This window comes from Ciconia boyciana, chromosome 8 (genome assembly GCF_034638445.1).
Source record: "Ciconia boyciana chromosome 8, ASM3463844v1, whole genome shotgun sequence".
NCBI classification, from domain to species: Eukaryota; Metazoa; Chordata; class Aves; order Ciconiiformes; family Ciconiidae; genus Ciconia; species Ciconia boyciana.
This window is the reverse complement of record NC_132941.1, coordinates 33,047,527-33,073,624: the sequence shown is the minus strand read 5'-3', so window position 1 is coordinate 33,073,624 and position 26,098 is coordinate 33,047,527. Positions and strand designations below refer to the sequence as shown.

The following is a 26,098-nucleotide window of genomic DNA, read 5'->3' as shown; positions in this document are numbered from 1 at the left end:
CACAGATCTGGGCTCCTGAGAAGAGCCAGTGATGATCTGTTTCCTTGGACAGGACAGGCCGAGACTATTCAGCAGACTGGCCCCAGCACAGCCCTGCATGTATTACAGCCCTTGCCAAGGGAGTCTCAGGTTTTTGCCACAGAGCTGCATGTGGTTCTTGAGCAACTCATCACCTCTGACTTTCCCTGGGTGACCATAAAACTGAGCTGGAGAAAGCTGGTTTCTTTACCCGTAACTCACAACACACATAGTGTTGCACTAACTGGACATTTCCATCTTACCGCCTTCTGAATGAAGTGAAAAACAGAATAAAGAGGTTAAAAAATATGATTCGCATATTATTTATCCTGTGTTAAAACCTGGACTTCCCCATAAAATTAATATCCTGAGAGTTCTGTACTGAACAGGGAGAAATAAATGGCCCTGTGCCATAAACAGGATGGATGGGAAATGACTGGGTAGTGAGAGAGTTTACATGCTGAACCAGCACCACAGCTGGGTCTGCTAGCTCCCAAAATAGCATCCACCTTTATCATAACAAATTAAGTTTTCATTCAACTCATAAGCATACTTTGCACTATTAGTACAAACTGGAGGCAGTTATATATGAGGAAGATTAACTGTCTACATAGGACTGAACATTTGAGGAAAACTGTCCTTTGGAAACTTTAATTAAAATACCTACAATACCTTTTAATGTCAAAAGCACATTTACAACTTGCTAACGCCTCAGTATAAAGTTTGGTTTGACATTTGTTCATAAAAGCCAGAACCTGTCAGGTTAAAATAATGCATTAATATTTCCTAAACATTAAAAATGTACCAATGTTATTTTAATTTTCTCAGGGAACATAAAAGGATAGGATTTAAAAAAAATATCTAATTTATTGCCATTTTTGTGTGGTTTGGTTAATTGGAGAATGAGAAAGGATGAATCAGGTTTACTTCTGCTTTCTTCTTTCTCTCTGCAGCAATATATTCACAAATACAAGCTGTTTTTTTCTAAGAAGAAATTTCATAACCATTTCCCAGTAAAATTCAGGAATGATTCAAGAAACATTTCCATACACTTGAATACCAAAAAGTGGTTTAGAACTTCTCCATTACATTCCTCCCAGAGCACCATGCAATTGAGATGGGCAATAGATAAGGCACGGTGTGTATCCACCTTTGTTAAATACAACAAAAGCATATGATTACACTTACTGCATATACTGATGTTTGATACTGAAGTATCACAAGAAACAAAGATAAGTACTAGAAATAACTCAAAGAGAAACGGTAGCTTGGATATCCAACACACTGTCTTGTAGATTCAGTGGTACATGTTGGAAATGCATAACGCATTTATTCTTACATTCTGCTTTTCACAGGTTTATCAGAAGAAATGGTGAATCATCTACTCTTATTATTTGAAACATCTGAACATACTTAAGTATCACCAAAACTCATAACTTCTGTGTGACTTGCTCTAGCATGTGATCAACCACCAGTGAAACACTCTGCATCACCAATGTAAGAAAACAGGTTTGTTTCTACTCACTGGGGCTCCAAACAGGGGATAACACAATGTAGATGTGTGGGACTTGGCAGGTGGAAAAGGGGAACAGATTCTCTCAGCTGCAGGCAAATCAACCACCACTCACACGTTTGTCACTTCCTGGCTGACCAGACTCCTGCATTGATGTCTCATGTTAAAGTGTAAAAGCACCGTAAGAGCACTTCAAATGCTCCCCTTGGAGTGGGGGAAGTAATTCTTAATGCAAAACATACACACGTGAAGTCAGCCTAGCTTGGTCTAAACATAGCTGTGGACTTCCTATAGGAGGCTCCTGTGGGCAAAGAACGAACCTTACCACCATTTCGAGAAGCAACCCATCTACCTAACATAGGTATTACGTCAATGCATTCAGCGATATTTTCCCAAACTTGGATAAGAACAACTTTTGATGGAAGCAACTACCCCCTTTTGTACTTCAGAGAATGAAAAGAAACCCTCTGGACAACCAAATCTCTGGCAGAATCATGGTGTGCTGCCATCCTGTGAGCTCCTAGTGTGTGAGTTATGAACTGTACCAGATGTACAGAGAGCAGTCCAAGTCACTGCCGAAAAGCAAGCAGTATAGCACTGACAAAGACAAGACAACTTTAAATTATCAACCTCAGACTTCAGCAATAGTCAAGCTACAGGTAACCATTGTAACCACCTGGAAGTTACTCTGCAATCACTACAATGAGAAACTCATGAGGTGAGGGAGGAAAAGCAGTATATTAGCTATGTAATAAACCTTTCTGATGAATCTGTTAGAAGCAGCAGTTAATGTTTTCTAACTCGAGCTGTTTTGTGTAACAGAGCACTCCATTGGTTTGCGATTGAGATTTTGAAAGACTCATCTGCTTCCATGCTGTGTGTGTTCCAGAGCTGGTATAATGAGCTGCACTGCAGATGTACCTACACACCACATTGCTGATCCATGTCTCAACGAGAAACTGCTACATATTTTCCATCTTCACTAATACTCTTCTTTTAGACAGAACTTCAAGGAAACAGCAATATTAAATGATATCTCATATATTCCATGGCAAGTGTGTTTAAAAGTTTAATGTTTCATAGTTTGAATCTAGAGTTATAAACTGTAGTGCTGGCTGCGGATACGCTAACATGGGGTTTTGTCTCATTAAAGAAACAGGTTGCTTTCTGAAATGTACACACTGCATTACCTAGGAAGAAGTTGTTCCCTCTAGTTTATAATTTACAAGTTACTGGGAAAAATTGCTGCATGCAAGAATTGCTGGTCATGTGTAAGGGGTACCATTTGCCATACAGTCATGGAATAATACTGTTGGGTTTGGAAAGGGGAAGAAATAAAGCTGTGAGGAATACAGAATGTGAAGAGGAGACGTCTCTGATCTGGAAATCAATGCAGGGAGTGGGAAAGAGGAAAAGGAGGAAGACTGAACTGTATTGCCATGCTTATCTTCTCATCTTTCTAGAGGACAAGTCAAAAGTACATATCTTGTTTTAGAGAGCTTAAATGAGATCCCTTAAATCTGACAGAATCAGTTTAAGGATAGACAAATTATACTTTGGCTGACAAGAAGTCTGTTGCACATATTTAATCAAATCAAACTTTAAGAATAGACTTGGGGGGGGGGGGGGGAAACACAGTGGATTTCTCCTATTATAGTCTTTATTTTTCCCTATTTTTAGATATCAGCTTTCTTTGAGAAGCAAGGTTGAAGTAAGGAGTCTATTAGAATTTGGTAGAGATTAATTCAAATTGTTGGAATCTCTTGACTTTACCAGAACAGCTAATCCTTAGACATATATTTGTCAATAAAAAGTTGTTTTGCTTTTACTCCTTCTGCCCTCATTTTTTTTTCCCTACACACTTCCCATAATTTTCCCAGGATTCCTCAGACATGCATCACAGCTGAACTTATCCCACTTGAGACCAGAATTTGACAAGAGCTATCTCTAGTGTGCACCTGCATAGTCCTTCAACCACCTGAAAGGAAAGATTGTGTAGGGCAGCAGCCTGAGTCCAAATAGCAGCTCCCAAGTTCCCAAACACAGTAGGTTCAGGCAGTAGAAGGCCATCTAAGAATTGAGAATCTCATTTATGGCTGAACAAAACCCTGCTAAATCTCCACGTCAATCCAGATACATTTTGAAGAGAGAGATTCACTCAGTTATACAACATTTTTCATGCATGCATCTCACTGAGCTGAAAAAAAATTGTGCAGATAAGCAAGGCTGATAATGTTTTAAGTGGACTCAGTTTTTAGTAAATGCAATTGCAGCCATCACATGAAATGAGAGAAAATTAAGTGACTGGTGAGCATAACAAAATGACCTGAAGACACAGGACTTATGTGTGCACACACAAAACAGATGAGAGGCCAGGAAAACTAAAATGCAGGGGGTGCCTGGCAGGTGAAGAACTGAAGGTATCCAGGTAAGGCAGGGCAAGACCATGCAGTGCCCTGGACGTGAGCAGGAGAATCAATTAGTTCTATACTTTACCGACAGCAGTGAAGCTTCTTAAGTACTGGTGTAATGTGCGAAACTGTCAAAATGCCCTGAAATATATTCAGATTTTGTGGTGAGTAGCATGCAGATGTATTTCTAAAATTTCTGTAATATCATTTTTAGTAGGAAACAACAGTAATAAAAAGAAGATAAAGCTACCTTTAAGAAAATTGCATATTTCAAGACTGTGCTTCAAAAGTGGAAAGAGTTTTCCCATACATTCCTTACAAACAATACATCATTCTTAAGTGTTAAGCATTTTAAAATCTGTTCTATTTCCTTTGAGGTACTCATGGGAAAACAGTGGTGCATTTACAGAGAATGACAGAAAATGTTTTGATATCACAAAGAATGATTAAAATATCTCATTTTCCATTGCAGAAATGGGTAAGCGCTACTCTTATTGTACAAATGTGTGACCAGCAATAGTGCTAAAAAGAATGGCAAAGTCACGTGGAACAATGTAACAAGAGGAAAACAATTTTATTTTTAATTTAAAGGACTGCTTACACAGTCTTGGAATTTGGTTCATTTTATTGCTGGCTGTAAGAAGTAAATTCACCCATAATTCTGGTTCAGCATTTACATATGAAAAATTCAATCTTAGTGCTAAATAGAATTTTGCAGTTGAAACAGGCTGCCTGCAAGGTACCCTAGCATGATTCTGGGCCAAATTTTGCCAGTAGACTAAGTAAAACTCTCTTTGGAATCAGGTATGTTTGCAGTATGCACATCCACCATAACATACCAATACATGCCTTTTTCCCTTCCCTGGAGCAGAGATCTCGATTACTGCATTTCTAACACAGGAACAAAAATTCTATGATAAATAGAATTCTATAGATATTTTAACTGAGGCTGAAATCCTGAAATATTCTGTGTATTACATGCAAAGTTGGGATTTATAAAAGACACAAAGCCTGAACATCAAATCAATGGAGAACAACGAAAGAAAATGATAGAGCAAGAGAAGGTACAGGGCTAGCTGGAACACATCTGATCAAGCTGGGGCAAACACCAAAACTCACAATATCATACAAAGGGACTGATAAGAATATAGCTAAAAGTGCTTTTGTAAGACATATCAGCTGACTGCTGTCTCCAGACAGCAGTCAGAAAATGAAATAATGGGAAATAAATTCACAAAACAATGGAGAATCCAGAAATATAGAGAAAGGCAGACTTTTCAAATTTATTTTCTGTTATTGTAAGGAGGCAGCTTATGTATGAGAACTACATGCTATCTCTCTACAGAGAACCAATTAATTTTCATCAAAGATACTGCAGAAGAATAAACAAAAATGAAATGAACCCTTTACTCCTGGCCCCATCCTCTAAAAAAACCCAGGAACCAATGATCAGTCAGAAAAACATACTGAGTTTAAAAGAAGTAAGAAGAGATTTCGTTAAAACATCACTCGAAGCAACATTTTTAGAAGAAAAAAATTATTTCAAGGTAGGGGAGGGATGTAAGGATGGAAAAGGGGGGGGGAAAGAAAAAAAAAAAGAAAAAGGAAGATCCAAAGCTAGGTCCCAAAATTCAGTAAAAGCGTGATTCCTTATAAGGATGACTGATGAAGAACACAGGAAGCCAGGGGAAAGACAAAGAGGGAGGTAAAAATCCAGAGAAGATGAAAGAATGATAGGGTTTGGTTTGCATCCAGTATGAGAGTGACTTCTGAAGTCACAGAAGACATGAAAACTGAACATTAACAGATGCTAGATGCATCTCTCTCTGGGGAGAAAATATGGACTTGATAAAATTGATAAAAACTCAGTTTAAAACAGTTATATCTGGTTGTGCAGAGTGGTTTCCATATTCTGACATACGTATGAAGAAATCCAGACTGAGACCCTGAGACCCTTGGAGTAGAAAACAGCTCAAGAAATCCACCTACCACCTATTCACAAAGAAATAATTCACTAAGATCAAGATTTTCACGGAAAGTCACTTCCCAGGTTTAGCATTTCTGAAGATTTTTGATGTTGCCTTGCAGTCTTTTAGAACAGAGCCCAAATGCCCTCTTTCCACCCAGCCACTGACTTAGGAGAGCAAGGAAAAATGGAAAATTATGTAATACCACAAAAAACATTTGATACACACTTTTTCACTCCAGTCAAGGAAGGTTTAAAGCATTACAGGTGTCTATTATAGATAGATTACATATACATCACGTTGAGCCTCAGACCCCACCAACAGTCATTTAGCACATACCTTTTTAAAGAAGGAAGGATTCCTAACAGCAATTTCATAGCAACCTCTTTATGCTGACAATATGGAACCAAGGTGGGATGCAGAGAAGTGGTAGATCTGCATTAATTTCACTGGTTTAAGTATATAAAGCATATACTTTCCCATCGACTGAGTGAAAAAGCCTCAAATGTTAGTGTAGATAACAAAAGAAGAAAAAACTAGTGCATACATGCACCATATCAGAACAAAATTACTTGAGAAAGCTATCTCTGTGAAGGTCTCTGCTTATTCTAGTCTTTCTGGGGGCTGATCCAAGTCAAACTTGAAAGAGAAAAATAATCGTAACAAATATTTAAAAAAAAAAGGTTTTTTACATGAGTTCTGCAGGATTGCTTGAAGAACCTGAATAGCTTATAAACCACTGTAAAGTAGATGGGGAGGCTCACAAATTTTGGTATTTGAAGATGATTTGAAGATACTGCATATCACTTTCTGTGGCTGCAAAACATAGCAAAAGGAAGCAGCCAAGGTGAGAGACACCTGAAAACAACTGGATTCCCCATCAGCTGACCCTTTGTTAACAAAGCAAAGGACTGTCTTGTGTCTGTTAAGTGCTACCTGCTGTGAAGACACATCTCTGATGATCCCCTCAAACCCACACCAGTGAATGGCTCATAAGGCATGTGGAAGGTGGAGAATTATCGTTACATAAAACCAAGGATAGCAGGACTGCAGGGGAAAGTGTGGGCTTTCATTCAAAGCACTTCTGAAACCTTGGACCTTCTCTGAAGAAAGGAGAGGTGCTGCTGGCCCATTCTCAGCTTAGGCACAGGCAGTGAGTGACAGAGGGCACTGATCTAACTAAAGGCAAACTGAGTAACTCTGTAAAGACACCCACCTCACCCTTATCTCACTGAATTTGCTGAATGCAAATACCATTTTACATCAAAGCTACCTGGGTTTCGTTTTACAGAAATATCATCACTGTCCTATAAGAAACAGAAAACAAAACAACCCTAAAGAGATCGGTGGAAATCTTCAAATATCAGTGACAAACCCCTATTCTCATGGACCCTTTTCAGCACTGTTCAGAAGGTGTATTTCTATGGATTCAATTACATTGAAGTAACTGGTTAAGGGAATTGTAATCACAAAGAAAAAGATGAATGCATGTGTTCCTCTGTGTACACACAATACGCACAAGGCTTATGAAATCCATTCACGACAGAAGAAATACTCTAAACATATTTTAAGAGGCTCTGTCAGCAGTCTCACAGCAAGGCTCATTCACATTTGTAAGTCACAAGGAAAAAGCTGTTTTCTGTCCATGCTGTATGAACAGATTTTGTTTGGTCTACAGCTCATATTTAAGTTGCAAGTAAATAAATCATCCTGGCTGAATTAGCTGACAAACCACATCCATGGTATTGAGAATAAATATTTGATTGGGACTGAATTAACTCTTTGCAGATTTGTGCTCATGTTTACACATACTGGAGCTACATGTATTAAAAAAAAGCAGGATAAGTAGGATATTAATCAAATTGTAGTCAAACATGTTTACCTGAAAAAAATAAAAAAGAAGAGGATGCAAAAGGAAAAAAGTGCAAGCCAGTCTTTTTCCCATTTTGCTTTTAGAATTAGTTTGAACACAATGATATGTTGACACTCTCATTCAAAACCAGATTGGACAGAAGAATAGAGGATATTGAATCCTGACAAGTTGAAATGTAAATTAAGATGTTTTCATGTCTTTACACATGCAATTTTGTGCCTCCCAGGGAAACTGGTACATAATAACAACTTGAGCTTTATACGAAGTTCCGACCTTATTTGCAGGCTTAGAGAATACAACAGCACTGAGACTAGATTGTTATTAAACAAAGAAGTGACTGGGAGCTGGAAATCAATACGCTAATCATAACAAAGACATTGTCATTTTACAACATTTTGGAGTGATTTTGCATCAAATGAAACTCTGTAGGACAATATCAACAATTGACTGGCATCACATAGTGCCTAAGCTGAACTGAACAGGATACTTCCAAAACTAAAGCACACACTCTAGTTTAAGGAATAAAAACCATATCATGCTATAAAACTGCAGCAAATATTTCCACGAGTCCCTCCAGCCACATCCCCCTCCCTCCCCTTAAGCTGTCAGGAACTGTTTCCCAAAGCTTCCGGAGGACTGTGGTTACTAAACACAACACCACACAGTAGAATGCAAGCTGGATCTCACTTTCCACACTCCCATTTTAAAGGGCAGCAGTAGAAATATTAACTATTCCATCCTCAGTGGCATTCAAATATATTTATCTCTTTCTGTCACACAAAAATAGTGGAAAACACATTCCTTCTGTCATTCTCCTTTCATGTTTCTATCTGTGAAAAATAAAGAATTAAGAAGGATTTATCTTTGCTGCAAGTCCTATTAACTGTTCACCTTGTCATCTATAGCATAATCTATTTATGTAACATTTTGTAAAACTGTATGGAACAATCTCTTCCAACAAGCCGCAGGTGAATTAATGACCTGCTGGTTCTTGTTACACCATGTTTAGGACAATTAGAGGTCTTGGCTAAGTGTTTGGCTGAAATAAGCCTTCCCCTGCACAAAGGGGCATATGCATAAAAAAATTTTGAAGGGAACCAAAGGATTATATTATTATATGATCCTTCAGACAATGAGAAACCTGGGGCACTTGTAGGTGTAGCCTTGAGCAGCTTGGCATAAAATACGCCTTTCACTGTACTGCAAGATTTGACTTAGGTATAAGCAGATGTAGTCCAATGTACAGAGGTGATTTAAAATCAATTCCTATAAATGTGAACATTCAATATTGGAAATATCTTTTTAAAATGCTAAAATAGATAAAATACTAAACGGTTGGTTTTAAATGAAACATTAACACCTTTCAAAGAAGCACCTAATCAGTGCTTACAATTAGGAAATTTTACAGCTGAAATTCTATTTATAAAATAGTTTCTTTAGAGTTTCCCGTTATTTTCTGCATTAACAGACTTGCAGAAAAACCACTAACAGAACAGCAGGTTTCCAGAACAGCCTTTTTAAGTTAATCAGGGTATAGCAAACCTGATTCTACACAGGTTCAGTTCTGCTAACATCACAAATGAATCACTGTGTTCATATGCTTAATCCCACAAGATCTCAAGTTATTCATGTCCTCCTTGGCATTTGCAGGATTAGAATCTAAGTATGTTGTTTCCCTCCTCTCCTGTCCTGTCAGTGAACGTGGGATCAGAGTTCAGAACATGTCTGATTTTGTTCTCCTAATCTCTAGTAATCTTCTCAGTGACACAGTATCTGTTGCAGAATATCAGGAGGCCACATCAAAGAGGAACAGTTAGTGGAAATGTTAAGTTACATCCATATTTATCAAAGTAGGCTCCATATGCTGCCAAAAGGTAAAAGAATATCTATTCACATACTCAAGTAGCACTAAATATTAAGGTCAACATTACCTTAAAGTCAGTAACTTCCCTCACTCACAGAGCTTATTTACAAATGGTACAGGTTGTGTAGCCAGATGTGTTGCTACTTCAGCTCCTGACACAAAATTCAAGGTAATTCATGACTCTGTGAAAACACAACTAACACAGTGCCATATACAAAGGACGGTTTGTACAAACTGCCATATGGAGTTTTACAGTGTGAAAATTTAACTGGTGGATTCAACCAAGAGAACTCTCTCCAGCGGTTGTAAGGGGTAGAGAGTAGAAAAGACTGTCATCCTTCAAAGTCACTTGTTTCATCAGGTAGCACAGAGAGAAGGAAACCAGTTAAGACAGTACATTTTGGCAACATGGAATCCAAAGCTGGGCCAGACACTCTAAAAAGGGTGTTCCCAGCTGGAAAAAAAATAAATATCTGTCTATGGAAGTTTGATCATCTGCAGTGACTGAAGCAGATATTCAAATGCCTGTTACTCAGCTGTTCTGCTGTCTGTACTGCAATAAGGCCAGATCTAATTACCATTAAACAAAACAGAAAGACTATCACTGGCTTCAGTCCTTGTTGAAACTATGCTGAAATTATATTATGCATGCTGTAAAAAAATCTAGATTACATGCATTTTAATTTATTTTTTTTTAAAATTTCCAGGGTTAATCAATTAACTAGCAGACACTTGATATTCATAGAAGAAAAAACTTTCCTTTCCTCAGCTTTAATTAAGAAAATACAGAAGACCCTCACCTTTCATGAAATTGGCTCTGCTCTCAAGAGGTTAGCTGCCCATTCATCACAGGTTTTAATAAAATAAGTATTTCATTGAGTAAGAATGATGTTTCCCAACATCTCCCCTTGTTAGTTGCTTGTTAGGCAGGTATCTCATACACTGCTTATCCAGGCAGGGAATGCTGATGTTCAATCTTGTAAAACTACAATCTCATTTTGGGGAATGTTCTTTAAAATTTGAAATAGGACAACAGTTGTTGACAGAGCTTAGCACGCTGTTCAAGGAAATGTAGTGTAGTAAAACTATGCTGCTTTTTAAATATTTATATCTTTTTAATCCTTGCAGCAGATAATCCTCTTTGCAGTAGGCAGGAATATGAATATCCTTGATTGTTTTTAAGTCCTTGCTTTTCAAAATTAAGATTTGCAATTTTTTTCTGCCTGAAAACTTTACTACAAGTATTACTTAAAATTTTGCTTGGATCAATTTACCTTCCATAAGCAAAGCGCCTGTCTTTGTGGTGGTCCCCAAACGTATCCCACAGCCTGAGAGAAACACTCACTTCATCCACAACATCTCTTGAGCGTTCAAGGACCTAGAACAGAACACACATAGCATTCTCTTTCCCTCCATCAAACAAGTAAATTTCTAATTTGCCCCATAAGAGGGTCCAAAGCATACTAGACCAAGAATCTATCACGTACAGTTTTCAGCAAATGCTGTATTTTATAAAACCGGTAGAATATGCATCTTCCTAAAAATAGGTTTGATAAAAAAAAATTACTTTGGAATGAGAGACTTTGGGAGATGCGTATCAGACCATGGCTGCAGTAGAGAGCATGCATAAAATACTTGTGAGCTCATTGCTGCATCCTGACCAGGAAAGGCTTGCCAATAAATAATAGTACAACCTCACAGCATGTGCTCCATATTTTGTACACCTGCAGTCCTTACCTCTTGGCAGACACGGTACTGATCAATGGCCCAGACAGTTGGTACGTGAGTTGCCAGCAGCTGATACTGAGTCAAGGTTGTATTGCATGCTCTTGCACAAATTAGACGAGTCTTTCCCACTGCATTATCTCCAACCACCACACACTTGATAGTTTCAACGTTGGGTCTTTCGTAGTCCATGTCAGTGTCCATTTATCAAAAACTGTAATAAGACAGTTAAACTTGTTTTCTACTACTGTGCAAAAACAATGCTATTTAGAATCAGAGCCTTCTACTTCCACTTCTTGAGAGATGCCTGAAGAGGACAAACTCTTAAGGAAAAGTTGTAGTAAACTGTACTAAAGTAAGCTAGCCGTTCCTTGAAATACTGCACAGTTATGCAAATGCACAACTATTTTGCCTGCAATTGGTTTATGCTGTTCACATGCTATTTTCACTTTGGCTTCTGTAAACACAAACCTGTTTGCAGAAGATAGTTCTTGGTGAAACAAGGACAGCTAGCACAAACTTACCTCTTGCTAATACTTTTTATGCCAAGAAGGAGAAAAGACTGGACATCAGTGGGTTTAACCTGAAGGATACCAGTATAAACCTGCCTTCTGTAATCTTGCCCATTCGGGATTTGATTTAGGGCTGTCCAAACAATATTGCTAATAGCAAGTCACACGGATGGTTTTAGTTATATGCACACAATAAAACCGACTTGTAAGATGACTCCAGAGACACTGTTCTCTACAAACCACAACTCCCATTATATCCTGCATGTATTACACACTCTTAATTTTCCAAGGAGAAGTTTGTACATGGACTAAAATGAAACCAAACAGCCCAATGGGAACTTGCAAATATACTTATCTATACCTACAAATTCTTTTTCATGTGACAACGGAAAGTGAAGAGAAGGAGATTTTTGAAGATACTATCCTCAGGGAAAGTTAGTATTGAAAATATTTACTTAAATATTCTATGGCAACTTATTGAACAAATGCCTGGATATGAACATAAGTTGGAAAAAATGGATATTTGAAAAACTAAAAACAACTCCTCCATGTTTACTACAGTTTGTCATTTTCATATAAAGGAATGTGGGATTTTCATATAAAGGAATGTGGGATCATAGTTTGATATATCTGATTTCAGTTTTCTAATGTCTAGTAGTCTGCTGAGCAATCTGGTCTCTGCCAGGGAATTGTAATCAAGGACGGAGAAAAGGGAAAATGCAAGGCACAAACATGTTCAGGAAGGCTTGCCTAATAATTATTTCAGCAAGGAAACCTACAGCAATTTAATTGGCAAAACACAGGTCATCATCTGGAATGATGGTGTTATTTTTCCTGAGAAGAAAGCACTACAGATAAAGAAACCAAATGATTTGTTTTAATACCTTTTTTAATATTCACATCTTATTCGCACTTAAATATAGAATATATATTAACTGACAGGCTGTTTAAAATAATAGATACAAGCTGCTTTGGTGTCCACTTTTCACTGTCAGAGGCACTATGTTCTGATTTAAGAAAAAGCATGTTTAGTAATTATTAGCCAAACACTAATTTTAACCGCATTCGTTCGTTATTTAAAGTGATGTAAACCAAGAAACAGAAGTCAGTGTTAGAACTAAATGTTACCCATTTATTTAAAATTTTGAGCATGGACTGCATGCTAATAGCTATAATGGCTAAGGTACAGTTATAATCTTTATTTACGTGTGGACGGGAGGAGTTAGGGACCACATAGACAGCAAGGTGCAAGGGTGAGTTCATGCCACTACTGTGTCACACTGATACATTTTCACAGACATTGAATGCTTCTGGAAATGCTACAGACTAGCATGTAAGAATACACTTCAGAGTGGTGTCCTACACTAGACTGAAACATGGGCCCAGAAACTCTTCATCCTGGCACAAGTATATGGTTGCAAAACTTGAGGTTTGCAATCTGCCAAATGTAGAGCAAATTACATGGCTTCAAACATACATGCACAGTATCTACTGCATGTAAACCCTAATGGCCTTGTGATACCAGCCTGCTATGTCGGTACAGAGGTTTCAGCTGATAAGGAAAAAAAGCTATTAAAATATTGCCTTTATCCCTTCACCTGAGTTGTAACCTGCATCCTGAAAGGTTACTAGTCTTGAGATAAAGGGCTACAGAGATTTCTAGTCACCTGTCTGCGATCCAACCACAGCTGCTTGTTGGATGCAAGCTCCCACAAGGCTGGTACCTGGGATGGCCCATGGGCTCTGTACCATCTCCATGAGTCCAAATACAAGAAGAGAAGTGAGAGCTAACTCCTCTTTCCGCCTCTGCATCCTTTCCAAGGATACAGTCATGATATAAATAAAAGTACAAAAACAATATAGTTTTTCCACATTACAGAAAATGAGACATATTTGTACGCCACAGCCTCAAAGGCAGGGCCCTGAATGAGTAGCAAAAACCCAAGAGGTTTCAGTATGTGATCTAAAAAAGTTTCATTTCAAGTGTGAGAATAAACAGCAGCCCCCTGACATAATATGTGGTATTAAATTACTTCATATTTTATTCATGCATGGACTAGACAACACAGATGGAATGTGGAAATGTTTACAAGGCTGGAAAACAAAAGGAAGGAGTGTGCCTAGCCAGTGTGTCTGGTTGGTTTTAAACTACCAAGCAGAGAGATGCCAAACCAATTTTTCTTCTAACCCAATATTCCATTAAAATGCTGTTACACAGATTAGTTGAGGTTCTGTATAACAATCTGATTTTAAAATTCTTCAAAAGTTCTTAAATGGTAGTTCTGCAAAAATGCCCTTCAGTCAGTCACAAAATATGTATTAAGTACAGAGTCTGGAATCTTAAAAAAATTTCCAAGAGGATAACAAAGCAAGTTTGAAATTAATAGGCAAATCTAAATAAAACTAACAAGAGAAATCAATGCAATTATTTGAGAATCCTAGAAAAGGAACACATGAAAATAAAATTTAAAATTTATTATTTTTTAAAATTTCTGATATACTTACTTACTTAATTAAAACAAAGTTACCACAGAACTCAGACACAGCATGCCTGAATGCCCTGTTGTAGATCAATGGCAGTCTAATGAAGAAATTTTTAGCGTGACTCAATACTGCACAGGACACAGATTAAAATAAACCAGGAATAAAACCAAAACTGGATCTTTGTGGCTATGTTAAGGAAAGTTCTTAAATCCACTCCAGTATATATAGAGTATCTATGTATTAAAAATGCAGATCATTTTAATATTGTTCACTAGTTTTCAGAAAGGGATTAAAACAGAAATAGCTCCCGAAGAGACTGACAGACAGAAGCCTGGACAGATATTTAGACACCTCAAATAAAAACAGATGCTAACAACAAATTACAGTATAAACAATTAGCAAAACGTGTGGATTAAATGCTTACAAATGTAGCCAGAAGCCTTCTGGCTACTGGAATGATTAAAGACAGGAATATGTGCAAGATCTTAAAAATACAGCCACAGTTAGTTTTTTTAAGGTAGCCTCTAGGTGAAGCTTCTGCTAAACCTATTATATAATCACACTGATTAAAAATGCTAAACATGTATTTACAAAACTTAAATAAAAAAATAAATCTAGATTTGAGCTCTGAAAGTCTGGTAACATCTGGGAAGACCAACTGGAACTGAAACAAAGCTGGTCAGACAAGAGCAAACCAGCATATATAAAGCTTAATTAAAAAAACCAGCATAAAATTCCAAGACCAATTAAAAACTTGCTAAAACCAACCTACAACCTGCAATAGTTTAGTTTACCAACAAAACAAAACAGGGTAAAGTAAGAGGAAAGTTACTGGAAGTGTGACTAGTCTCAGAGAGGACACTGCCAAAAAAGCTAGAGAAAGACAAAAAGGCCATCAAATGAGGAGCAGTGAGAAACCTACTAGGGGAAAGATCTGACCAAATATGGGTGCTCCGAAAAGAAAGCAGTGAAAGATTCAGCTGCTTAATCCAGTTCTAGAGAAAGATGAGCAGATGGATGGAAATGAAAAAGGATAGCCGCAAGAATAACACAGGATCTCAAAAATCTCTTAGGATGTTTCTATTTTTACATTGTCGCCTGTGATTGTTTGCAGATGAAGAGGAGGCAGAGGCAGCCAAAAATCAGGAGATGTGAGTAGACTCAAGATCTAAGACAAAGCCATTTAATTAATTCACCTGATTAGCAGAAAAGAACTGTTCCAAATAAAGCTGATTTATTTCCAAAGAAATATAAGGTTACTGTTCTGAACCATGGCTTGCAGACGGTTACAGTCACTGATTTCTTACTCTGTTGCTTCACCTCAAATTGCTGTAGGGTGCTTGGTTTTTTGTTTAGTTTTTCCTCATTGCTGAACGAGTTGTTATTATTATCACTAAAAAACAGTTGTGGTTGCCATAGCATGCAGATCCTTCTGGCTAGTTAGCCTCAGTAATGAAACACTGCCTTTCTAGAGAAATTTTCCAAAAGATCTGTAGATGAAGCATATCACTTGATTATCTAGTCCAGTGGTACACAGATTAAACACAATAGACAGATACAATCTCTCTCTCTCTGTATTAATGTAGGTGTACTCATATACAAAAGACAACCAGATCCTAACCATGAACTTGTCTTGTTTTAAGAATGCAGCTTAATATATTTAAAGCTATAATTGCATTTTTCTCTGCTGGAAAGAAAGTGGATGAAGATCCAAACCCAACAGTGAGTTACCTGTGCAGGAGCAGGAATCCACCCCTATGGATCTCACTGGTGATGCAGCTAACTGCCCATTTTGAAATTTCCAGATATTTTAAATCATCACTTAGCATGTACAAAACATAACCAAGATTTTTTTTGAAGAGCAGTAGCTAATTATCAACCCTTTTCTCTTCAGCAAAACACCACAAACAAATCACTAAGAGTGTCTACATTAATCAGTGATTACAGAGTGATCCTGCAGGCATTTACTTCTTAGCTCAGTAATTAAACACGTCCCATAAGACTGAGATAGCACCTCTTCGCATGAAAAGAAGCAAGCATGTTACTTAGTCCTTGTGTTAAGAGCAAACTCTTCAGCTGAGGGTTCAGAGTGATGGCATGTAAGAACCTTGCCTGCTCAGTAAAGTTTTTCTTTAAGTTATTCCATGGAAAAAAAAATATTAATAATTCCAACCTGTCTCAAGTAATCTGACCAAACATGCAAACCAGGAAGTCCTTCAAATAAACAGATTGCCAACCACAATTACAACATCACAATTTTATTAAATGAATCTAATGGAAAGAGACACCAAAATCTGCTACCACTTAATATGAATGCTGTGAGTGGGAATTATTTTAAAAACTTAGGCCACCAGTAAGGTAGTAAGACCATCAACATTTATCCCTGAAAAACACACACCTTTGAAAGTATATGAAAGAGCATTTCTAGGTATTCTATATTTCAATCTATTCTGGAGAGGTACTTTGAGTATAGTTTTGGAGTGACTCCTTCAGAGAACCATTATGCAATAACATTCAAAAAGAGTATAAAAAAAAATTACAAGACTACATAATGCTCTTACCTCCATTCCCAAGTTGCAAAATTACTGCTTGCAACCATGGAAACTGGAAAAGGAGATGCAAAATGCCAAGTTCTTCAGACACTGAAGTCACTACCTTACACTGCAGAATCCCAAGGCACCAGCATGCTGGCAAGGACCAAAGAGCACATGAGCCAGAACAAGCGTGTGAAATGTTCGTTCTTAATATATAACCTGCCAAGTGTTGTTTCAGAATCTTAATGGATTAACACATATATGCCAGGTGAAAAAGCAGGGGGGCTTACTGTTCCTTTGTGCAAGAGCACAGAATTCACAGACAGCTCTGATTTGGGGAAAGGTTAAGGGCTGTTTTATGGTTTGGCTCAATTTAATCAATGAATTTAGGGCCCCACCAAGTATATTTGTGAAGTAAATCACAACATGGTATCACATAACAGATAAACTATACCAGCTGCTGAAAGACCATCACAAAACATTTTTCACAAGGTATAAATTAATATTAGTATTTTATTAAATTGCAGAAGGGACAATGGGGAGATTGTTTTAAAAAGAGAAACTATTCCTTGTCAGCATTGAAGAACCAGCTGGTGACAAAGGGTAATAAGACTCAAGGTGGGATCAGATCACTAGGGTCACCAGCGGACAAAGATGGGCATGATTCATATCAAGCTGGATTCTCATCCAGGATGAAGAGGCATTGCCCTATTGCCATTATTTAAAGTTCTGGCAGTTTACATGGAAAGTCTGAAAAGGAAGAGACTGACACAGGAGGAAGAAATTCAAGATTAACTCTGGAATTTATCAACTGCTTGCCCTACCTGGCCCATCGACAGAAGACAACAACAGATAGAGGCAATGATTGTGAATGGAGAAGAGCCCTTATATTCTAAAGTTAACCTGATCTCAAGCATGAGACCCTTGGACCTACCATGGGTAGAAAGAGAAGGGTAGCTGACTGAAATGTTGCTTCACTGCATGAGGTGATAAATGAGATAACTGTGGCTGTTGCTGCCCACAAAAGGAGAGCACAGGTCAGCAGGAATGCCTTTATCTTCCACAAGGGCAAAACCTGATTCTACCCTTTTTCAGCTGTTCTGGGATAGTTGGAGTGTTTCAGCTTAGGGCCAGTATCAACAAAGAAATAAATACCACAGAACACCGCTAAAATTTGATACAGCTGGAGAAGGTAAGTACTGAGGTTGTCATCAAGACAGACTCCACTTGGCTTGCCTGAACCAGCTTCTTTTGTGACAGCTTTTGGCCAACAAGCATCAGATTTAATCCTGGATGCTACCCCTTACTTTGTATTACCTGCTGGAAGAAAGAAGTTCTCAGAACTTCTGAACTCCATTCAGCTGCCATAATCCCTGCTCTATTCCTCAAGTTTAAAAGGGAGCCAAAAATTGACCATGGCCACACACAGAAATGAAAGGAGCAGCCTTTAAGGAAGATGTAAAATTGAAGACAGAACAGACATCTCTATGTTTACCTCGAAAACTTCTCAGTCAAATCATCGCCACAACCTTTGTAGAAACTGTAGAGACAGGAAATAATAATTCATGGCTTGTAGTATCAGAAACCTGCCAGTCTGCTCTTTCTCAGCGTGCTTGACTCCACACTTGTTTCTAAAGGCTAGTTATTAGGACCCTTCGTCAAACCCGACCCACCTCTGTGATGACACAGGTTGCTCCTTTCATTTCTGTGCATGGCCATGGTCAATTTTTTGCTCCCTTTTAAACTTGAGGGATAGAGCAGATGTTCAGATCAAGAATACATTTTTGAAGCAAATACCCCAGTTGTCACCACTTACCATGCTTTGGTTCACATCAGGTGCAATGACACAGTGCACAAACTGAATTCCTTTCAGACAAATCTGAAGTGAAAGATGTGCCACCCACCACTAATAAGCAAGTGTTCAGTCCATAGGACCAGATTAAAGGTAATCTGAAGTAACACTCTTTTCCCCTGCAATGTGTGCGGTGTGGACACTGGGTCCTCAGCACCAACTTTTTCATCCCCAGGTCCCCTGCTACTGCATCACAGGACCCACTAATGTAGACAGAGCATCAGATGCTCTGGCTCCTGGTTTGTTATTTAGATCAACATAACTGGGGCAAAGCTGCAGCTGAATCCTTAGTGACTGCGATGCTGCAGAGTATCTGGGATAACATACAAAACTTGAGACTAAAGGGAGAAGGATCACTGGAAAAGTCTGATTCAACACCACTGGGTATCATGGTAATAAACTCCATGAAATCCCTGATTTTACTCTTATGTAATTAAGAGCATCAGAAGCTTGTACAGCATTAAACTACTGATACTGTAGCATAGGTTGCTACTGATTTTACCCATTTATAAAGACAGGTGTTGACATTTTATGCTCTGTTTGGTAAGGACATTATTCGGAGCAGTGTTCCCAACAGTACAGAAGGGAAAAAACCAACAATAACCACCAAACAAGGCATTCTCCCAACTTTTGTGCATTTCTGTGGGGAAAATATGTATCAAGTTTTGCTAGGGCTACAAACAAAGACAAATATTACAGAGACACTGGTGACCTTCTAGCACAGAGAGCTGTTGAATTCACTTTCTGTGCATGTTTTCCTTCCAAAAGACAGTCAGGCTCTTGTTTCTTGAACTTTATGTGATGTCTCATGCATTCTCCTCTTTGTTAATTGGTGACATTAGAAATACTTTATATGTGATTTTATTCACTCCCACATGTGATTGCTACAAGGAAACTACACAACGAGAGTGAGACCTCATAATGACTTGTTTGCGGGGGGAAAAAAAAATTAAAAAAGAAGAGAGAAATTGCCATCTTGTGTCTTTCATGTCAGACAGAAAGGAAAACAGAAAAGTAGAATGGTGTTAGATGGGAGCCAAAGGGAATCCATACTTTCATTTCATAAACCTACCTCTAGTAACAAAGGGCCCAACTATCACCACACATACTGCAGGCTTCACCAATTCGAGCTCACACACCATGCCACCACACACTCCTTCAGCACAAGGTTTTGAGCTCTTTTATGGAAACCCAATCAATGATGCAAGGGTACATTCACACCAGTCTGACTAGTCTTGCTATGAGCTGCTCTGCAAGTCTGCTGTATGCAGCAAGGACTGCTCACAGCCTTTCCTTTCCCCCCCTCCCAAGCACATACTTCATTGTACAACATTTGTGTACTCTTCTGGCAGGATAGATGGGAGCAAGAGAGGAGCATGTCAAACACCTGTTGCTCTTTTGCTTCTCCAACTTCAAGGCTTCTCTGTCTTTTCATCTCCTTCACCACAGGGCAACATCTGGATGCAGGACTTAAGCATTTTTCCAGCGAATAAAATGTATTAGTAAAGAATCAAACATTGGGATTTACTGGTCAAGTGATCAGCTCTTCCTTTCAGCCTAATGCTCTACCGTATTTGTGAAGCTTGGAGTTTTAAAAGGGCAGGAGTTTTAGAAAGCTCCCCAGAGCTAAAATTGATGTTTATTTCTTCTTGGATAAAAATACTTCTACGTATCTGAGCCTGCCCCAGATCTTGTGCTCCTTAAGTATTATGTCACTTAGATAAGGAACCCTAGTACAAATATTGAACTCACCAAGTTATTTTTTTTTCTGTTAAGAGTGTATAGACACATTGTATACCCGAGACATAGAATCAGGCATACAAATCCAATGTGCATATAAAAGAAAAGCATAACCTAATAGGAGAGGACCTCAGAAAAATATTGAAAAGAAATTAAGCTGTTCTGTTTTCACATACTGTGACTCCCAATCCTGAAATACAGCCTGTACAGAGATCTGTGCCATTCAGTTGCTACTTACACTGAGCAGTCATACGGTGACTCCTTAATGCAGCGCTAACAATGGTGTTTTTCTCCCCACATGCTTTATTTTTGCCTAGAAAGACCGGTACCTTAAGAACTCCCCTTGAGCACACTGAACAAACTAATTTCCACCTCAGCTTCTATTACAGCTCAAGCTGAACACTTGGCTTTGAGTCAGATGTGTGTCCTGAAATAGTACACAAACTAAAGATGAACAAAGTCATTGAGAATATTCTGGCATCACTTCCTTGCTCTCACTGTGACCATATGCAGAGCTTCAAGGGCTTTCTTTTATTATTACCATTTTTTAAACAAGTATATTGCTGCCTTCAGAAGCCTGAGTAGTGCCTTGACCAACAGAAGGCAACTCGGAGCTCTCCGACTAGTCTGCCTTAGTCTGTCCAGTGACTGATTTCTCTTTGCTCTAGATGTTGGATGCCACAATACCCACTAAAGGTTGACTTAACAAATTGAAGTCTGCTACTGTTTGTCTCTACATCCCCTTTCTACAGCCCCCAAACAGGTCCCGACACAGACACCTGATAATCTGTGTCCTGCAAGACCCCCCAGCAGCCTCCTGCTGTTGTCACAGTAACCCACAACAGACTCCACAGACACAGCAGGGGGAAAGAAGGGGGGGGGGGGGAAAGAAGGAGAAAGAGAAATCCTTCAGGTTTTTAGTAAATGACACTCAGAAATGCCAAGCACCAGGAGGTTTCTGCTTCCCGTACACATTGTACCCCTCTATTTTTGCCTTGCACCTTGTTGCCTCGCTGGAAGAGGAAGCCGGACAGATCTGCTTCATCAGGGACTCAGCCCTCTCTGTCCCCGGGGGATGGGAGGATGCCTCCTCCTCTCTCTCCCGACGAGGCGGGAGCGCACCTGCGGGGAGACGGGACGCGCCGAGCGCCGCTACCCATGCCCCGCGGAGCCGCTGGCTGCCAGCCCGACCCGGCCCCCCGCACGCAGCCGGGGAGGCTGCGCGGGCAGGTCGGAGCACGATCGCGCCCGGGCAACGCGGGACCTACCCGGGAGGGCGGGATGCCCGGCAGCCGGGGTGCAGGCAGCGGGGCTGGCCCCCAGGCCCGGCGGGACGGGAGGGGGGTGGCAGCCGCCGCCGCGCCCCCTTCCCGCTGCTCCTTACAGCGGCGGGGCAGCGCCAGGAGCCAGCCCGACTTGGCAGGGAGGCAGCATGCCGCCGGCGCGGCTCTGCCCGCCCGGCCCCGGCGTGCGGCGGGCTCCCCGCCCGCCCCGACCCGCCCCGCGGCGCTGCCTCGAGCGGCCGGGCGGCGGCAGGGCCAGCGGGAGCCGCGCGCATTGTGACGTCTTGCAGCCCCGAGTTCTATTTTTAGCGCGGCGATTGGATTTCATTCATGAAGCCGGGGCCGCGAGTAAAGAGGCGGCGGCTGGAGCCGCGCCCGTCGCCTCCGCCCGGCCCGTCCTCCGGCGCCTGCCGGCAGCGCGGAAAGCGCGCAACCGCGAGCGGGGGGCAGCCCAGAGGCGCACCCTCCGTCTCCATCCCGGCACTGGCACACTCGGGGGCTTTCTGCCACGGCCTCGCACCGGAAAAGGTCGCACACGAAACTAGTAAAAAATAAATGAATACACACATACACACACCCACCCCCCCGTATATATACACACGCTATAAATACTGTGTACGCATAAACAATGCAAAGGTCCTGAAGGCCTCCCTGGATACTCCCCTAAACTGGGTGCGCAATTTCTTAGTGCAGATGCCGCTGTTATGCTTTGAAATTAATATTTGAAGCCTTCATGTAAAAGAGACGCACAATTAAACCACAACCCCCCTTCTCTTAAGCTGACAATCTCGACTTGGAGTTTTCTAACCAGTGAAGATGGCTCAAGGCCCTGTCTGTAACCAGAAAAAGCACTTGCAATTCGGACCAGGCTCCCTGCTAAAACACTGCTCCACAGCTCCTCTCTTTACCACTTGACATCAACAAAAATGTAACTAACCAGTAAGGGGCATGGGCACAACTGCTGCACCCAAGGGAACTTTTTTGACATGGTTGTGACTGTTGGAAAGAAAATATTCTCTTACAGCAACCTGGACTCACACATTGCACAGTCTTGTAGCAATAATACAGTCATTTTTTGGAAAACATGTTATAAAGTTGTTTTAAAAACACTACTTCCAGTAACTGTTAACAGTACTAATAACAGGTTAACAGCATCCAACTGCATTTGGGTACAGTCAATTACTTACATTTTTCAAATACGCAGAGGCGATACTTACATTAACCAGGTCAGACCGCACCAATTTTCAATTGGGTACAACTATGTCAGGAAAAATTACAGATTGCAACTTTGTATCACAAGAGGCTACTAATTGCAGAAGGACAACATGCATCATTGCAAATATTAAGTGTTACTTTCCTAGCTTTGCACAGAGTTTGGATGGACAAGACAAATGCATAAGAAACTAAGAAAAAAAAACAACCTTTCACTCAGATATCTGCTTGCAATCAAAGAAACACTGAATTGATAATGCAGGCAACAAAAAGTTAAAAAAAAAGCCACCAGATTTAAAATTTGTAGTATAATTACCTTCCATTTTTTAAGTTTCAAGCTCTATGTGCACTATGTTTTCTCCACAAATGAGGGCTAAAAATTTTCATTCTCTGCAAGAACAACAATCCCTGTATTCACTTGTTTCTAGGACATGCAACTTTTAGGAAAACAATAAGGCCCAGATTCATCCCACTTAATTCCGGGGGCTGAGCAAAAAAGGGTGATAAAAAAATGGCAGGGTGATAAAAAGGGTATTCCTTTTACTGGACTGTTTAAGTATGGCAAATCTTAATTCCTTATCGGTACCTTTGTTTTACAGTCTAAATTATCACTTTCTGAAGACAAATCACAGGGCTGGAACCCCATGTCTCTATTAAACACACCTAGACTATCGCTGCTGCAAACAGAGTGAATGTTATTGTCCAAACAGGTAAGTTAGCATCGTGTGGGAGAAAACTGATACAAAGCAACCAGACTTGCTCCGATACTGACTCAAGAAGTATCGGACTGCAATAAAAAAAAAATCCTTTAGATCTGCTTGCAAGCTTTTTACAGAGCTTTTCTACAGGAATAAAGGGAGAGGGCAGGAAGAAGGGAGATAGCGTTATTTTTAGTGCACAACAGTAAATTTAGCAGAATACAGCAATGACAAAGATTAGTCAGGTGGTTAAAATGGGGAAAAGAGAAACATGGCTTTGCTTTTGATGGGAATAAAAAAAGGTCTCAAGTTTCTCTCTTTTTTTCTGTTTCATCAAAGGGTACCCAGAGCCTGAAGGCTTCTGCAGCTGTGGAAACAGCTACATGCTGCTATGTAGTTTCCATTTTAATGACCATCTACAGCAACTTTTACCATTCAGTGCTTTCCCACCACAAACATATAACTTCTTATATAATTCAGATTGCAGCTTTTCCAGCAAAGTATGAAATAAAACCCCAGGACAGCTAGAAGCTCTCTGTTCTCTGACACATATTCCTATTGAACCATATTTACATTTTTCCAAACTTTTAAACAAACAGTTGAGTTTTGACCACAAACTTGAGTGACGCACACCTTGAGAAGTGGCTGGAATACATCTCTAATAGGGTGTAGAGCAACTGACAGTTTCTAGGCTTTTATACAAGAAAGCACAGTAATAAACCACAAGTATTCCCACTGACTTTGCATAAGTCAAAATACGAGTGGTAAAGCTTTACTCAATTCGATGTTTAAGTATTCCAGGTAGCCAGCTTGGATTTTTTTTTCTTTTTTTTATTTGTTTGTTTTCAGGGGACTATAACAGCTAGAGGGAAAGGGAGAAGAAGGTAAGTTCCATCTTCACAAGCAATCCTAAAGGACATGGCATTGGACCATGGCTAGCATTTAACTACAGAGTCTGCTTTTGCCAAGTCCGTACAGCTTTCCAAAACATGATTATGGGCTGCCAAGTGTGCCTCATCATTGCATCTCCATTATGTGCTTTTAACACTATCACACAACTTAGAGAATAACTGGATAAAAAAGAATAAAATAATAATTAAAAAATGCATTCACACCCATTGAGAATTCTACTTAGAATTATTTTAGTTTTGCTAAATCACAAAACTCATTTGGAAGTGCAAATGTAAAGGTATATTCCCATATGCTCCAACATCTTATTTGTTACTCTGGGGCTAAATTAACCTTTTGTTTTTGAGAATGTATTTCTCGGATGATTAACAAACATCAGGAGAGAACATCAGTTGTGCATAAACCATAACTGAATTTACAAATAACCTTTCTACTCCTGGATCTGGAGAGTTAGTTTAACTTCAGAGGCTGCTCCAACATGCAGTTAGCAGAACTCCTTAGGGAGCTTTCTACCAGCTCAGAAATGCTGAAGCTCAGTGCCCTCAGGCCCTTCCATCCTCTGCACTCCTGAGACACAAGAGAAAGGCTCAGGAGTAGATAGGTTGAAAAAATACCAGTCAAGGATAACAGGACATGCAGGAAGAAGGGACTACAAACATTTACTTCAGTTTCTTTGTCAAAACTCTTCTGGAAGAGGAGGAAATGGACTAGCCCATGCTTCTTACCACCCTATAATAATCTAAGTCTACTGTATCTGCAGAAGAATGATAGTCTAAGCATTGTAAGACTGGGGTTTAGTTTTTATATTAGTTTACCAGCCTTCTGGTAAGTCTACACTGCAGACCCATCCAGACTTGAGGCCATCTGGAAGCAAGGGGTTCTTCCCTGTATTAGAGGCTAGGTAGGGTCCATCACAGATGCCTGCTTAAAAAAAAAAAAAAAAAAAAAAAAAAAAAAAGAAATCTAGTGATGTGGCCCCTTGTTCCCTCTGAGGACCCATTCAAGCTTTTAATTCAGGACAGCTGAGATTATTTCCCCTCTGTTTTAGGTAGTAACACCCAAGCACAAACTCAGTTTCCTAAGACAAGTTACACACACTGACAACAGTCAGCATGGACAGTTATGGGACTGGGCTTGAGTGTGCACCAAGATAGGGTGGATCTGACGTTGCAGAGGCAGCCTGAGATAGTCCAAAAATGAAACTCAATAGTACAGGACAAACTAGAGTTCTTCTCTCTCCCTTATCGCTGAATGCAGGGGCCCTTCATATTAGAAGGCTTTAAGAGCATGTTAAGATTAAAAGATTGTTAATGCACAAGGAATTAAGTAAAACAAAGTAAGTTAAATTATCCCATATGGGCTCCATGTTGCATATGGCAATCTCACAGGGACAGAAGGTGCTCTCTACAGTCCATGGAACCTGCTTTCAACAATACAAAAGAACATGAATGAATGATGTACAACCAAAATAAGGAGACATGTGGTACTTCAGTTATGGACTTC

General features: G+C 39.7%; 1 protein-coding gene across 4 annotated transcripts in view; it reads right to left on the bottom strand.

Moving 5' to 3' along the window:
- Window positions 1-26,098, bottom strand: part of RHOBTB1 (Rho related BTB domain containing 1) — a 53,985-nt gene that overhangs the window by 13,948 nt on the left and 13,939 nt on the right. For 2 of the 4 annotated variants that reach the window (XM_072871275.1, XM_072871276.1), the window contains exons 3-4: window positions 11,384-11,585; window positions 10,921-11,024 (exon numbers count right to left, since the gene is read on the bottom strand). The exons of 1 other annotated variant lie outside the window; for it this stretch is intronic. In XM_072871275.1, coding sequence (XP_072727376.1) covers window positions 10,921-11,024; window positions 11,384-11,575 — 296 coding nt within the window. In that variant the 5' untranslated portion in view covers window positions 11,576-11,585. Of the gene's footprint in view, window positions 1-4,027; window positions 4,084-10,920; window positions 11,025-11,383; window positions 11,586-26,098 lie in introns of those variants that run through there. One more of the 4 variants, XM_072871278.1, reaches the window with a different exon arrangement.